The following is a 16,649-nucleotide window of genomic DNA, read 5'->3' on the forward strand; positions in this document are numbered from 1 at the left end:
ATGTTCCCAAAGATTGAACCATAAAGACTTTGGTGATTGGGGTTTGATCAGGTCAACATGTCAATTTGTATAATCCAAAAATCTAATAGGATTCCCATCAACTCCAGCTATACTTAGTGTGTAGTGCTAATAAACATGATAACATGCTAAAATGATGAACACAATAAACATTGAATCTGCTGAATATCATAACATTTTAGCATTGTCATTGTGAGCATGTTAGTATGCTAACGTTAGCATTTAGCTCAAAGTACAACAGAGCTGCTTGTGTGTCACAGAATTAGGACAATGACAAATGAAATGGAAACTTTCCAGTTGGTTCTACCATCACAGGTACGTTCTTTATTATTACAAGTCAACCAACTGTATCAAAACCAGCATACAGAAACTCTTCTGGCTCTCAACAACAACTGTTTCACAATCAAATGCATTCAGTATTTAAAAAAAATCTAAAGGCACATTTCTATTGTATTTACATTGCATACATGTTTGACATAAACCAAGTCAAAAGAGCAAACAGTCCTAAACGCCTGGCCACAGACTAATCTAAAGCTAACCCTAAAATACGTACAGCAATACACCAGTTAGTCACAGTATTCAAAGCTTAAACGCACAGTTGGGAATCAGTGTTTGTGTAACTTACGGCTTTATGTTTTATTAGGAGTTATCGCTTGCCTGCCACCTCGCTATGGCTCACTTGTTATAATGTAAAAGAGAATTCAGATATCAGAAAGTATCTATATGAGCCCTATTAAAACCAGTTTTAAGTTAGGCTTGCTGACAACAACTCAGAATGTGTAAATCTAGTGACTGTAAGTAAATTAAGAGTTTTAATAGTTTTGGGAAAAACACAATATGCTTTCTTGCAGAGAGTTAGATGATAAGTATGACTGTCCATTCAATATGAAGCTGGAGCCAGCAGCCAGTTAGCTTAGAGCATAAAGACTGGACACACAGGGAAACAGCTAGCCTGGCTAGCTTAAACTACCTCTTGTACATGTACGAGAAGTCGACGTGTACATAGTCAAACTATAATTCTCAAAGAAAGCAAACAATGCAAAACAAGTTTAGTTCCAATAAGGTTGCTAGCAGGGTTTCCTGGAAATCCCTTTTCCCAACCAAGAAATAGTCCCACACATACTAACCCCCCATTAAAACCACACTTTCATTTCTGGTACGGATTAAACTCACAAGATATAATGTGTTCATTTGTGAACTTTAGAGCTGCTGGTAGATGGATTTGATCATTGTTGGACAGAGCCAGGCTCGCAGTTTCCCCCCTTTCCAGTCTTTATGCTAAGCTAAGCTAACCGGCTGTTGACTTTACCTCCATACTCAGCGCACAGAAATTAGGGTGGTATCAATTCTCATCTAACTCGCTGCAAGAAAGCTGTATTTATTTGTATTTCCCAAAATTACAAAATGTTTCAGTAAAAAGGCAGATAGTCTGACACACAAAAAAAGTCCACACATCACAGCACCAACTGTGCTTATCTATTCCTCAGTCAAAGGTCTCTGTTTTCCCCAACGCGTTTTAAGATGCAATCTACGGCTGAATGTGAGCCAAATCTCCTCCTGCTGCTGATGGGGGATGTTGTATCTGATGGACGGTTAGTGCTGGAGTCCGCTTTATATAGACCTGAAATACCTACCACAGAGATCAATACGCAAATGGGGAGAATAGATAGAGGCCAATACTGAGAGCCCAGTGCAGGGTCGTATATATACAGTGTCTGTGTGTGTGTGTGTGTGTGTGTGTGTGTGTGTGTGTGTGTGTGTGTGTGTGTGTGTGTGTGTGTGTGTGTGTGTGTGTGTTTGATGCAGGAAGGCCAGCGTTAGAGAGTTAGTTTGAGTGAATGTGTTGTTATTAGTTTACATAGTGCATTTGGCTCTGGTAGATTTTGTGCGGTAAAAGGAGGCAATGATTTAGGGAGGTAGGGGGGGGTTGTATGTTTCATAGCAGTGTGTACGTGCATATATCTGTGTGTGTGTGTGTGTATGTGTGTGTGTGTGTGTGTGTGTGTGTGTGTGTGCGTGTGCGTGTGCGTGTGCGTGTGTGTGTGTGTGTGTCAGACATAGTCCTGGAAGACATCAGCCGTGCTTTGCAGTAAAGGCTGTGTAGGGGCTGTCGTGCTGCAGACTGAGCTCAGTCTCCGTGATGGCGCCCTCTGCTGCTCTGGGTGACCTGGAGCGTTGCTCAGTCTCAGGTACACCTGAGGAACAACACACGTTCGTGGTTTATGGAAGCTTTCATGATATTACTTTTTCAGAAATAAATAAATAGTCTGATCGTGTACTGAGACATGTAACAAGCCAAATCACAAAGTCATATGCAAAATAAATGTATACATTCAGTGAGATGCTCTGGCATACTTTTATTAGGTAGTGACAGAGAGAGATGCCCCGGCAACCTTCTTCTATCAAACTATAAAATGTTCCCAAAATGTCTCAAAGGCTGTTGCTGTTGATATGAGTAGGATATCTATTTAAAAAAAGAAGAAGAAATGATCATCTGTATGTCCATTACTCATCTCATCTACACACCCTTGTTACCTCCAATTCTTGAAGAAAACCGTGAACGAAAATCAAAAAACTGAGAGTCTTGAATTGAAGTATATAGGGGCCGCATATAAAACACTAAATAGTAAGGTAAATGAATGTGTTTGGGAAGTAGTGGGCATACGACTGGATTAAATGAGACTTGGTTTATACAAGTTGTGTGAGAGTTTGTAAACAGATGTTTTGATATAGAAACACCGTGGTGGCATGCAAGAAAAACTACCTTTCCTTCGACAATTCAAGACTGCACATGAAAAGTGCTTATTTAGTCATGTAAGAATTATTTTAATAATAATAGGTGAGTTTTTGGCTTCATAGGGGCCTTAAAATCACCTCAATGTCCACGGTTCAATTGCAGCCGGGGATCTTACAACACATATCACTCATCTCTCACTCCCTTTGTTTCCTGTCTGTATCTACACTGTTGTTCTCTAATAAAGACATAAATGTCAGTCATTTCATGGTTTCATCTACTCACATTCCTAGTGTTTTCTGACAGCAGTAGCTCAGTCCTCTCCACCAGTTTCCTGAAGGAAGGCCTTTTCAAAGGATCGTGGCTCCAACAAGACAACATCATGTCATACCTGCAGAGGTGAGGCTGAGATTAGTTTCAACATGGAGGAATGTGGAAAAACTAAAATTTTGTCGCCTTTTCTCTGAATTTTATGTCCATGTTAATTGAATATCTTTTGACTTTGGACTGTTGGTTGAACAAAACAAGACATTTGATGACGTCACATTGGACCTTTTTCAATATTTCTGACATATAACAGACAAAACGAATAAAAAATGATTGGCAGATTAATCATTAGTTGCAGCCCTGGTTACAATACTTAAATAACAACACTCACTCTCACAGACACACACACTTACATCTCGATGGGAGCAAACTCAGGCTTGTTCATCTTTTGGCCATCTTGAATCATCCTGTAAAATACTGAGCCCACCTGCAGCCCAGGATAAGGGCTGTTACCTGCAACACAGACATACAGTACACACTTTAAATAACTTTCTGTCATTTATCTTTCAGTTTTAGAGGGCAAACAATCATGGATTCATACAGTGATACTGGTTTCTGGATGTACATTGTTACACAATCAATATGATTTTGTACAATTCACCCCGCTAAGTGATGTTACTGCTAAGGAGCTTCATCAGAGCCTATGATAAGGACCGAGTCAGCTCAAATGGATGATAATAATGGCTCAGACATTATGAAACAGATGCAACAGCGCAGCTCTAACTGGAAATGTTACCCAGAGAGAAGATTTCCCAGAGCAGGATGCCGTAGGACCACACGTCACTCTCAAAGGTGTAGACACAGTCGAAAATGCTCTCAGGAGACATCCACTTGACTGGCAGACGAGCCTGCAGGAGGGAGCGTTTTGAAACATGTCCCCTTGTTTTTTCCATGGTACAAATCTTTTAATGGGATGTTATAGAGTAATTCTGTTCATTTCTTTCTTTCATAGGTTATACTCGAATAAACTCTTCTAAGATCGTTAGTTGATTAATCGATTGGTGGCTATTTTCATAATCAATCAATCAGTACATTGTAATTTTTCAAGCAAAAATGCCAAACATTACATTAACGCCATATACTAGCATCTGAAGACTTGCTTCATTCTTGTCTGGTTTAAAACAAATTATCTTTAGCTTTTGGAGTGTTGACTGGACAAAACAAACAATTTGAAAGGAAGGAAGGAAGAGAGGAAGAGAGGGAGGGAGGGAGGGATAAGGCTCAGCGAGAAAAAATGACAGGCAGACTCACGTTGCCTCGGAGCACGTAGTTGGCATCGGTAGTGATGTCTCGTGCCAACCCAAAGTCACAGATCTTTGCCACCCTGCCGTGAGTCAGCAGAATGTTTCTGGCTGCGAGATCCCTGTGGACACACTACACACACACACACAGACACACAGACACACACACACACACACACACACACACACACACACACACACAAACACACAAATGAGTAGTGAGTGGGATCGAAATAAACTTACATCCTCACAGACACAAAAGGCAAATTGACAGTGTTTTAAACAATACATACATATATTTGTCAAATAAAAATACAATTAAATCAATGAAACTATATAAAAACATATATCAAAGAATAATAGTTTTAGTAATGTTTCAGGGCAATTACAGTCGAGACAATAATGCAGAAACAGTGCCTAATTTAATAAAAGCAACAAAAGTGCAGCAAGAGAAACTGAATCAGGAAAACAAGATGCTTTTATATTCACATTTCAAAGTGTCTGAATGGAGCTTATTAACGATTGTGCGATTGTGGTTCCTTGTGTGTGCAGCACATAATCTAATGTAAATGCTGCTTCACTATGTTTACATCTGCTTGTCCGGGCACTATTGTAGCTGACAGCAATTCACACAGCATGTAGGCCCTAGGCCACAACAGGATTTATAAACTAGCAGCAGCACTTAGATCTGTTCTGTAACGACTTAATTAAATAAGCCGACGGTCTGTAAATGCCTCACGTTCTTGGAAGTAATGTACTCCATTCCTTTGGCCACTTGGTAGGAAAAGCTGAGGAGATCTTCGCCGTCCAGAGACAGCTCCTCGATGTCCACTAGATGAAGATTACATCGTTAGACGTCTATAGGTGAGACACTCAGTGTGTTTTTTTAAATGTATGATTAGAAAATGTAGAGTGAGGAGACTTCCTACCTGACTGGGAAGACCTTTCTTTCTCAGAGGGACGCATGGGCATGTATCCCATATCAGTCACCTCTCCGCTGCACACACACACACACACACACACACACACACACACACACACACACACACACACACACACACACACACACACACACACACACACACACACACACACACACACACATTAATTAAAGCATTAAATGTTGACTCAGTAACCATTTTGGCAATTGCAATCACAGTTTTAATACCCGCACACACACACCTTGTTGTAGGCTCCGTTTGGTTCGAGACGTTGCGATAGTAACCATTACCGACTTGGGAGTTAAGAAAAGACTCTCTTTTTCTGCGCAGGAAGTTGAGGAGGTCGCCATAGCAACAGTACTCTGTGATCACCAAAATTGGGCCTGGCAGAGATAAAAAAGAAACCTCAACTCACTGAATTTGAAACCATATGACAGCTTATAACAATGAAAAGAGAAACTCTAAGCTCCAATAATGAGCCAAAAGAAGATGGTTGATACTGTAGGACTGTTTCAAGGCAGGGCATGTGTCGTGCATTCAGACTGGTTCGAACTAAATGTGTTTAAAAGCCGATATCAATATTTTTGTGTTAAAACATATTGAGCAAATTTGTGTGAATATGTTAGAATTGGGTTTATCATGACTAAGTGTCTAGCGTTTCCTTCCTAATAACATACTCATGCATACTTGTGTGAATCCAATCCAAATGCTGCAATATGATCAATGTTGAGGTCTAGACAGGTATATAATATTGATCCACTGCATCGTAAATTTGTCAAACTGCATCACGTTGTTACATCGGAGCCTCGTGCTTACTGTCCAATATCACATTTTTTAATAGGAGGTCGGTATTGGCTGGGCAGAGCAGCAAGTCAGCACATCAGTCTGAAAGAATACCTATTGTTATAAAACAAAACATATTTAATGCATAAATAATAAATAAACATGCAAATTTAAGAGGCTTATAGTGTCTGCACCATAGACTGTATAAAACAGGTTCTCACCGGACCAAATTCAGCCCAAAATATCTCACATGTACATTTCCTAAGAGTGAACTAAGTGTGGTGAAGCTGCTCCTCTCACCTCCGACAGTGCAGGCCCCCAGCAGGTTAACGATGTTCACATGGTTTCCAAGGTAACTGAGCACCTTCAGCTCTGACATCAGCGCCTCCTTCTCCGTAGCATGGGCATTGGCTGTGATGACATCATGACGCCATTTATAAACTCTTACATGTCTCATATGTTGCTCCCTATTTATTACATAATGCACTATATTTGTAGTCAACCGTTTTATTTAAAGTGTCCAAGTAATACAATATATATGTATATATATATATATATATATATATATATATATATATATATATATATATATATACATATATATAAATGTTTACCATCTAGCAAATAATAAATGTTCAAGTTTTTCATAATGATGCTAGTATTAAAAAAACAAACACGGAAATCATGTTAATACAAAGCACTAACCTATAATCGCTTTTGAAATATTGTTATTAGTTATATAAAAAAATGAAACTTTAAACTCAATTAATGAATTATTATTTATATCTTTACGACAAAAAGCTCTGTCTTGCATTATCTTTTCTTGATGAGCACTGACCACACTCTATTTTGGAGAATTATCTGTAAATAAAAACCGAAAAATGCAGAAGTCAGACATCATAAGCTGCGTACAGTCCCCATAGGACAGAGCAGCGTGTATATTGTCTGAGAAAAAAAGTTTTACTTCAATCAAAAAAACAAGGAAGCACTCGGTATTCATTTTGAGACAAGGGGTGGACATTTCTTTTGTTCTTTTGTTTTGTGTATTATTGTTAACAGCCACAGAGAAAGAGCAGAAAAACACACACACAAACACACACACACACTTACGTTTGAGCATCTTAACAGCGACTGTTGTCACAGTATCTGCAGAGCAGAGTCCATATGCTGTGGCCCTCACTACCTTTCCAAAAGCCCCAGAGCCCAGAGTTTTACCTGTGGGAACACACACACACACACACACACACACACACACACACACACACACACACACACACACACACACACACAGAAACATTCAGCGTTTTACAATTAACTTAAGATCCCCACCAGGCTTGATTTAAGACATTTAAAAATACTCTGCTTTGAAAAACATCTGTTTAACTTCAACTAGCATCCACTTCTTCAACAGATTAATGTGAAAACAACTTATAGTGTCAAACTCTGCACATACATCATCTAAATGAGGTAACAATAAGAAAAACTAAACACAATAATCACCACACTTGCATGCCTGCATATGTTTCTTACAAATGTATAATAGCTATGTGTGTAGTGTGCCATGTGCTATCATACCGAAGCGTAGTTTCTGTCGAGGAAACTCCCATTTGGAGTCATACGGCAGCTGGGTGGGGTCAATATATATGTAGTTGTTGCCATGGATACTCTCAATGACCTTCCATTGGATTTGGAACTTTGGTTTCTGTTAAAGTTCGGAGAGAGAAAGAGATTATAGTCCATTTTATGTTGCTCGATGCACTTTAGTTGTCAGCCAGTCAAGACTGATGATCCCACTGTTAATTAATTTCTCAAGGAGTCTGACTCATCTGAGTGCAATAAGAGCAGCATGCACATTAATGGCTTCACCAGATTGTCAAAAAAAGACTTTAACTGCAGCATGTCTGATTCATTTCAAATTAATTAGGACACATTCATATTGATTAAAAAGACGCTTTATCGGTTAAATATCGTTACCATGTGCAGCAAAAAAAACTAGTCTGATCTCATAAAGATGCTTCTAACTTTAACATACACTAATCAAGATGGAGGCATGAGTCACTAGAAACTATTGCAGCCATTTATTTTTCTGTGATGCAAACTGCATATCAATGGTGGTAGTTGAACTTGATCTCACGTTGAAGTCTGATCATTTTTAAACGGGGTTTGAATAAGATTGATGGTGAGAGATACGTATATGACCCTACTCCTACTCAGATAATATGCTAGTTCTACATTGCAGTAATGGCATTATAATGTATGATTTGTTTCCGGTTTTACCTGCATGTATTTATAGAGCAGCACCACTAGAATGAGGCTGAGGAAGACACCAGTGGCCACCATACCAGTCAGAAGAGGGGTGAAGAGTTTATGGGGGACAATGCGTTCTGAGAGGAAACAGAAACTACACTGAAAAATGCGTTTTACCAGCAGTTCAGGTTCAGTTTATACACAAAACAGTTAAAACATAAGTACAATCAAATCTGAGATAAACCCTTTATTTATTTATTCTATACATGTTCATCCCGGTTGAAATTCACTCTGTGAATCAGTGGGGTCTGGGGGGATATGAAGGGTGGGTGGGGGTCAAGGTGAGAGTGACGGAGATAGAAGATGGAGTAATGAATAAATGAAAAATTAGACACAGAAGCATGATTGAAAATGTAAGAAGAAATGCAGGGAAGGGATAGGGCTTTTTGTTAAATATATTAAATATTGTTTGTTGTTGTTTTTGACCAAAATTGAGAAATGTGGTCTCACTCAATGTGAAAATCCCTTGATTTATATGACATTTACAACTTTCTCAATATGATTAACTGTATACATAAAGATTAAATCAAATAAAATAATCATCAATAATGTGAATATAATGACTAAGTAGGTAAAGGCAAATAATGCAACAACTAAAAACAGTGTAATGCTGCCTTTAAAACCAAGAAAAGAAATGTGTCATTATAATATCCAAAAGATAAGATGATATCGAGTCTCATATCATGATATCCATATAAAATCCATATACTGCCCAGCCCTAGGAAGGGATACAATTTACATTTAGGAGTTAACTGTGTATGACTGTGGTGCCTCACTGAAAAATAAACAAAATAATTATCTAACATAAAATTAAAATAATACAACTACATATATATGACATAATGCAGATATGTGAAATGGATCACGCTTATAAACTATGGCACAGACACTAAGCTATATATGTTTGACAGCTGCTGCAGCAGTGGTGTTTGTTTGTGTGACAAGGATTAGTGAGGCACACCATATAATCCCAGCCTGCATAGTCAGCTAATCTCATTCAATCTGCATCAAGTAACACAACTGGGTTAATGGGTTTAGTATATATATATATTTATATATATATATATATATATATATATATATATATATATATATATATATATATATATATATATATATATATATATATATGTGTGTGTGTGTGTGTGTGTGTGTGTGTGTGTGTGTGTGTGTGTGTGTGTGTCGTACCACTGATGGAGAACAGTGTGTAGGCCTCCTGCCCCTCCTCCGTACTCGCCACACACTCCAGGGTGTGATAGTGTGCGTGCTCCTTGCTCACGTTCAGTCGGCTCACCACCTCGCTCTTACCGAAAGTAGACTCTGTCAACATGGTGACATCCGGAGTCTCCCATTGGGTGGCATTGGGCAGGTGTGAGCACCTGTTGAGGGGTTACAAAGTTGTTTACATTTCCCTCTCTTAGTTTTGAATCAGAGCAAGTTTTAGCACAAATGATAAAGTTATTTCAAACACAGTCATTCTCAGCTTCTGTGCTATTTATTTTGGCATTATATCAATTAATTGTTTAGCATATAGAATTTCAAAAATAAGACAAATGCCTATTTTAACAGAGCTCTAAAATGCTTTTATTGTTTTGACCAACAGTCAAAATCCAGCTGGCTTATTTGTCTTAATGCTAATGAGATTATGAGATGACATAAACCAATTTTTTCAGCTCCCATGAGCCTCTTTGCTCTTAAAGGAACTGCCAGATGAAACAACAGAAGGTGTTGGAGATTATTGTGAGTGAAATGGTCTGAAGTCACACTGCTGTTCGGTTACAGCCTTTAATATAAGCAGCATAAAAACCAAGGAGTCATAAGCTTTTAATTATATATCGATTGGTAAATTTAAATGCATCAAAAATAATTTCTATATCTTATTGTTTATATCACAAACTTTACATGGAACTGGATGAACTGATTATCAAATAGAAGGAATTAAAAATAAAGGATGTGAATGTGATGCAGTGATTTATCACAATAATTGCTTATTTTGACCCATTTGTAAAGACTGTCAGTAAATGATCACTTTCCTGTAACTTTACAACTCTTCTCCTCTGTTTCCTCTTGTTACTCTCACCAAATCGACTTTTAACATCTCATTTGTGAGTAAAAAACAGTCTCTGTGTCGCTGCTGGTGGAACAGCAAGATAAAAACATTGAAGATATCCAAGGTTCACGTCCAGCTCATGATAATTCTCTGTATCAGTTGTATTCTGATGTCATAAAGTAAAAAAAGCGGCACAAACGCTCTTTTGTTGAAAGAAGTGCAACATATTTTAGGCATACCTCGTGTGGGGCAGCTCACAGAAGTACCAGCTTATTTTAGGAACTGGGTAACCAGAGGCAATGCACCGCACCTGTCCATCAACAGGGCCTTCCTGGGAGATGATAACTGGCTTGCCTTGAAGATAAAGAGAAGGGCAGATCGATAGAAAAGAGACACAATTATTTACATTGAAAACATATAACATATAAATACTAAGGTACTTGAGTGCAACTGTGAGAGCCACTTACTGTTGACGTACACGTGGAACGGATGATCAACAGATGCGTCCTCATGGCTCGCTGAAAACGTATAGATCCCGCCCTCCGAGCCGAGGACCCTCACTAGTCTGAGCTCGCTTATGAGTCTGATAAAACAAACACAAGTTTCGAATTCTGCGTGTGTACATGCATGTGTACTTGCAGTGGAAGACATAATGTTAGCTCGCTGTACCTGTAATTGCGGCGGTGGATGGTGATAACGTGCTCTGTGGTGTTGAGGAGCTTCTTGCCGTTGTAGGACCAGGACAGGGAGCTTGGTGCAGGATAGGCATTGAATTCTACTCTGAGGCTCAGGCTCTCCCCCTCTTTAACATCAGCCTGGATTGGAGCTGGGCCTCCTAACATGGTGATGAATCCCTGATCTGGAGGGCATCAGAAATATACATGTTAAAGTCAAAGTCCACCTATAAACAGTTGTCTAGTGTTGGACAAAGATATCGCTATCGGCGATTGGCTGATTACATCACCGATTGCCATTTTACTTTGCTCATTTCAATTCAATTCAATACAACTTTATTAAACAAAGGCAAATTGATTTTGTTTTTGAATGGCCCAAAATATGTTTTGTAAAAAAAAATCTATATATATGTCTGTTAGCTACGTAAATATCTAATGTTGGAAAAAAATAAAACATAAATACATAAAGAATTAGGATATAGTAAGTGTATAGATGGTGACCCTCGATGAAAACTCTCACAAGACTCGCAGCTTGACAACCTATTCTAACCTTAACCATTCAAGGTCAATGCCTAACCTTAACCATCTCGCAAAAGGTTTGTGAATTCCATACACACAGTCACCATTTCTTATTGAACATCTTTGTCAACACTCACCTTGGACATCCAGCTGCAGCGCTGTGGCACTGGAGCCTCTCTCGTTGTGGGCGTGGCAGCGGTAAGTGCCCGAGTCTAATTGGTTGACATCTGTGATCAAGAGTAAGGTGGCACGTTGGTAACCGCGGGAACCGGACAGGATGTATGAGGTGTGGGATTCATCGGGATGCTGCAAAGCATCATGGGAAAAGGTAAGCGGTCCACTATCAACAGGTGCAACATCACACAGATCCAAAATGCCCTGCTTCAGTGAGCATACCATTTCCTCACTGTTGGGTTTGAATATTAATCTCAAACAGCAGATTTAACATTCAAAAAAAATATTATATTATTATAGTTACTATGATCTAAAAAAATGTATGTAAAGAAATCACAATATTTCACATTTCATATATCATTTAACTGTTCAATTATATTTTATGTAAAATTATTAACATATTTGGTGTAAGAAATATCAGAATCAGTGTCACAAAACCCGAAATGTAAACTCCATTTTGTGTCATTAAACTTCCCACATTTCTATAAATATTATTAAGGGTATGACCTCAGTCCTCTGCGGTAGCTACAGCCCTGATAAAAATGTAAATATATGGCTGTTTATTGAATTGGTAGGGGAAAATGTCCTTTAAAGAAAGCCAGTCAGCCAGATAAGAAGACTGAAACTTTCACACCCTGACAGTCAGTCACCCGGATATAAACACCGAGGAGAAGCCAGTCAATCCCTTCATCAATCTCACCGCTGTTGAAGGGAAATCCCACTTGACATTGAAGTCCGGGTTGACGTTGGTGGAGCTACAGGTGATCTCAAACTGCTCTCCTTTTCTCAGGATAACCGTGTTTTTCTGGGACAGCGTGATCACTGGAGGCACCCTCGGCACTGCATGGAGAGATGCAAAAGCGGCATTCTCATGACTGATATATAACTGATTAGCTCATTTACACTAACTATTGGTTTCCTGTCTGAAATTATTCTATCTGTATTCTATCATAAAAGTTCAGCTCAGGCAGGCAATGCTTTAGCGGACAAACACACATGAATGACAATGCACACAAGTACAGTATTTGCATATGCCATTTCCTTGTGCGCACATAACTGCCCGCAGACTTAAATTCAGTGGCTGTGTTTGACAAGGACTGCGGTAGTTCTATTTACCCCAAACACAGCCTTCATGGACTGTTACAAAGCTTTGTTCAGTGTGGGACTATAATCCCTCTGCTCCTCCCTCCCTCACGTCTCTCTTCTGACTCACAGAAGGACACTACGTCCCGGCCCCTCCCAGCTTGTCTCTGTTTAGATTTCTTTCCACTGCAGACTAGACTAAAAATGCTGATGCAGTACAAGGACAAAAAGAAACATAATCAGCTTCACTGACGTGAAATGCTTCTGGTACATTTCCTATCAATATAGCTCAGAAGAAAAAATATGAGCTAAACCTCATGCCAAAACACATCTGCAATGTGGATCGTTGATGTGACTACCTCTGATTTGTAGCCATGCTAGTGGCTCTGCTTGTCTGTTGGGCCACCATAATGTCTCAACCAAACACCTGAAGAACTAATACACCAATACAACCAATACAAACCAATACAGCAAAGCAACTTCCTTGCATATGAAAACCTTCTTGGCAATAAGCCGGATTCTTGGTCTTGTTTACGTATGTGTTGATATCATTTGTCCATGTAAGGTTCTGGATACTTTTCTCTACTAAAGACTTTATTGTCCCCCAAGGGGAAATTCTTTTTCCACAGCACTGTAAACATCAGACAGCAAACAGTAACAACATTCAATGACGGGTAGTGACTTTAAATGTGTTTACTTCACTGTTTACTTTGACACAAGTATTGGGACATTTGCATTAAGGCAAATGCAAACAATGTGGCTTTACCTTGCATTGCGATAACTACTGGGAGGCTACAAGAGGGGTAACTTAATTATCCCTTTTACAAGCTAGTGACTTTTCCTCTGACTTTATTAATATGCCCTCAAATACTTTCTGGAAAGATTACAGGAGCTTCTCCCTTACGTCTTTCCTGTCAACAGCTGCACATACAACTATTTTACAAGCTATACCACACGGAGAACCATTAAACACTGGTATGAAACCATTTCAACAACATGAATTGTAGTTTTTGGAAACAAGAATATGTCTCACTTACCAAGTCGTACATCCACAGTATATTGGCTCGACGAAACTTTGACTCCAGTAAGCTGCCCCACACATACGAAACAGCCCTCGTATTCCTTTCTCACATTGTTGATGATGACGCCTCGCTGAAAGTTGCTGTGGTAAGTCATACCAGAGGGCAAAGGTTGTCCTTTGCAGGTCTCCAAGGCCAGGAGGGTGACCCTGGGGTCGGTCACAAGACAGGGGATGGTGCAGTTCTCACCTGCGCGCACCAGGATGTTGTTCACCATGGTGCGCTGGAAAGAATTCTGGGGGTCTGAGGAGATAAAAGGGAGAATTGGATGAATCAATGTTTGTAGAGGGACACAGGATCACTTGCCTCTCCCCCCACCTCGAACACCCACCTTTCACATATACATAGATGGAGCTGTGTTCCAGTGTGCTGTTGTTGATGCACACATAACGACCCATGTGGTAGGCCTGTGCTGCCGACACCTTGACATAAACCACTCCGCCCTCCTCCACCTCTCCCTCCAGCCTGCGAGCCCGCTCCCTCTGCCACCTCAACCTGGATGGGGCACCAGATGTCGTAGCATTGTCATGGCAACGCAGCTCAAGCTTTCCCCTCTTGGGAACTACAATGTGAGGCCCGCCGGGGGAGATGACTGGCTGGCACCAGACTGAAACAGAGGACATATAATATGGTTGACACATGGTGGACCTAGAGTAAAGATCCAGCACAAAACACTGCTGCTTTCAGGAACACTGATGTTGATGAATTACTAGCTCTGGGAAGAATTGCAAGAAAGCCGAAGCGGACGAAGTACTCAGATCTTTTACTTTGTTAAGAGTAGTAATACAACAGTGTAAAAAATACAAGTAAAAGCGTCATCAAAATGTATGGGGAAAACCTACAAAAGGAAAAATACTCATTCTGCTCAATGACCATTTCAGAATAATATAAGTTAATTATAATTATTGATGCTGATTAATGTGTTCATCACATTAATGTTGCAGCTGATGAATGAGGAGCATATATTTTTTAACTCTATATACTGCAGGGTAGCTTGTAAATTTTACCAAGCGATCAATAACATTTGATCTTAATCTATAATATACATGATAAATGATTTGTTGATTATATTTAGATTTTTAATCTGAATCTGTAAAGAAACTAAAGCTGTCAAATAACTCTAGGGGAGTAAAAACTACAACGTTTGCATTTGAATTGTGGAGTAAAAGTTTAAAGTAGCAGGAAATGGGAATACTCAAGTAAAGTACTAATGGCTCAAAATTGTAATTAAGTAAAGTACTTAAGTAAAGTACTTATTTACTATTCACCACTGCAAGAAAGAGATAGAAATCAATGAAAAGAACAAAAACAGGGCAGAGCAACTTCAGATGACTTTTATTACTGATTATTTTGTTGATTAATCCATTAATTAGGGACACCACACTTTCTTAAAACCAAAGATGTTCATAATGTGATGGTTAAATGTGATGTTATGATTGGCACAGAGCCCCTTAAGACAGAGTGCTATCAAACCACCATAGCTCAATTGAACAATCAATAATTATGGGCTGTCTACCCCCTGAGTAATCATGCATTAAGGTCCTTAAATCCACTCCCTTAAAATTAGTAAACCAAACTAACATTTTATTCTCAGTTTAACCCCATCAGCCAACCCCCTTCAACGTTTCTTTCCTTCCTTTCTTTTTTTGCAGATTTCCACATGATAAGCGCCATTTCAGGATTTTCATGTGACTGTTGTGTCTTCAGGCCATGCAGCAGGGCTGAGAGAGCAAGAAGCAGAAGCATGTGAATGCAAACAGGCTCTCCTTCAAAAGAAATATCAATATATGTGTTTTTGCAGGCTGTAAGTGCATGTAGATGTCTGTAAGAATCGGTGCTCTGTAGTTGGTCTTCGAGTAAGCAAAGGTCTCAAAGAAAACTTGAGGCTGCATCATCACAGCAGCCAGAGCGGTTAAATGTAAAGGTGCTGCTGGGTGTGGTTTTTATTAAAAGAGTCATACACACACATACACACACACATCTGTTGCCTGCCAGGAAAGGCAGCCCAAAGACAATTCTTACGTACTTTGTTACACGGTATTATGCAAATGATATGATATGATCTGTAGACATGAGCTGATCACATTGCAACGTTAAACGGCTCTTGCTTCCCCAAGGCATTTGACATTTGCACGCGCAACGGTACATGCTTCTCTCGGCTGTTCACACCTGAATTAGTCTAATTAAGGGCGAAGAACCTTAAATAGTGACACTAAAATAACGTCGGGCAATCATCTGGAGAGAGAACAACACTTCACTTGATCTGAAAAGATACAGACTCTAATACAAATGGGAGAAAAAATATGGACATATAGATTTTGTAATAATACGCATAAAGTAGGTTACAATACGATCGTTATAAACTCTTCACTAAAGGCATAACCTACTCTCATGTCCCTTGGAATATGATGGCATTATAATCATTTATGATGTCTTGGCGAAGAGAAGAAATTAGATAACTATTAAGTAATTATTGAGAAAACACCATGAATCACTATAAAGCAATATTTAAGCAACATGTCAATGGTGTTCTTACCTGTTAGTGGCAGCAAAACAAAATGTGAGGCAAAAACAACCCAGTGGCATCTCATGATTAGGCGGGGTTGAAGCCTTTTACTCTACTCCATGCGTTTCAAGTGCAGGAATAACCATCCTGTGCTTAAAACAAACAAACCAGATCACATCCACCGTAACAACACAGAGCATGTCCCTCCACAGT

General features: G+C 39.3%; 1 protein-coding gene across 1 annotated transcript; it reads right to left on the reverse strand.

Annotated features, from left to right (window-relative positions):
• Positions 1–314: 314 nt before the first annotated feature.
• kitb (KIT proto-oncogene, receptor tyrosine kinase b) lies at positions 315–16,649 on the reverse strand. Its single transcript, XM_029441803.1, has 21 exons — positions 16,467–16,649; positions 14,262–14,537; positions 13,889–14,173; positions 12,469–12,608; positions 11,732–11,900; positions 11,071–11,260; positions 10,869–10,984; positions 10,641–10,755; positions 9,540–9,730; positions 8,322–8,428; positions 7,620–7,746; positions 7,155–7,259; positions 6,345–6,455; positions 5,503–5,644; positions 5,250–5,317; positions 5,060–5,151; positions 4,331–4,453; positions 3,816–3,927; positions 3,433–3,532; positions 3,038–3,143; positions 315–2,213 (listed from the first exon to the last, which is right to left on the reverse strand). The coding sequence occupies exons 1-21, from the start codon at positions 16,519–16,521 to the stop codon at positions 2,070–2,072; spliced, it is 2,874 nt and encodes a 957-aa protein (XP_029297663.1). The 5' UTR covers positions 16,522–16,649; the 3' UTR covers positions 315–2,069.

This window comes from Cottoperca gobio, chromosome 1 (genome assembly GCF_900634415.1).
Source record: "Cottoperca gobio chromosome 1, fCotGob3.1, whole genome shotgun sequence".
NCBI classification, from domain to species: domain Eukaryota; kingdom Metazoa; phylum Chordata; class Actinopteri; order Perciformes; family Bovichtidae; genus Cottoperca; species Cottoperca gobio.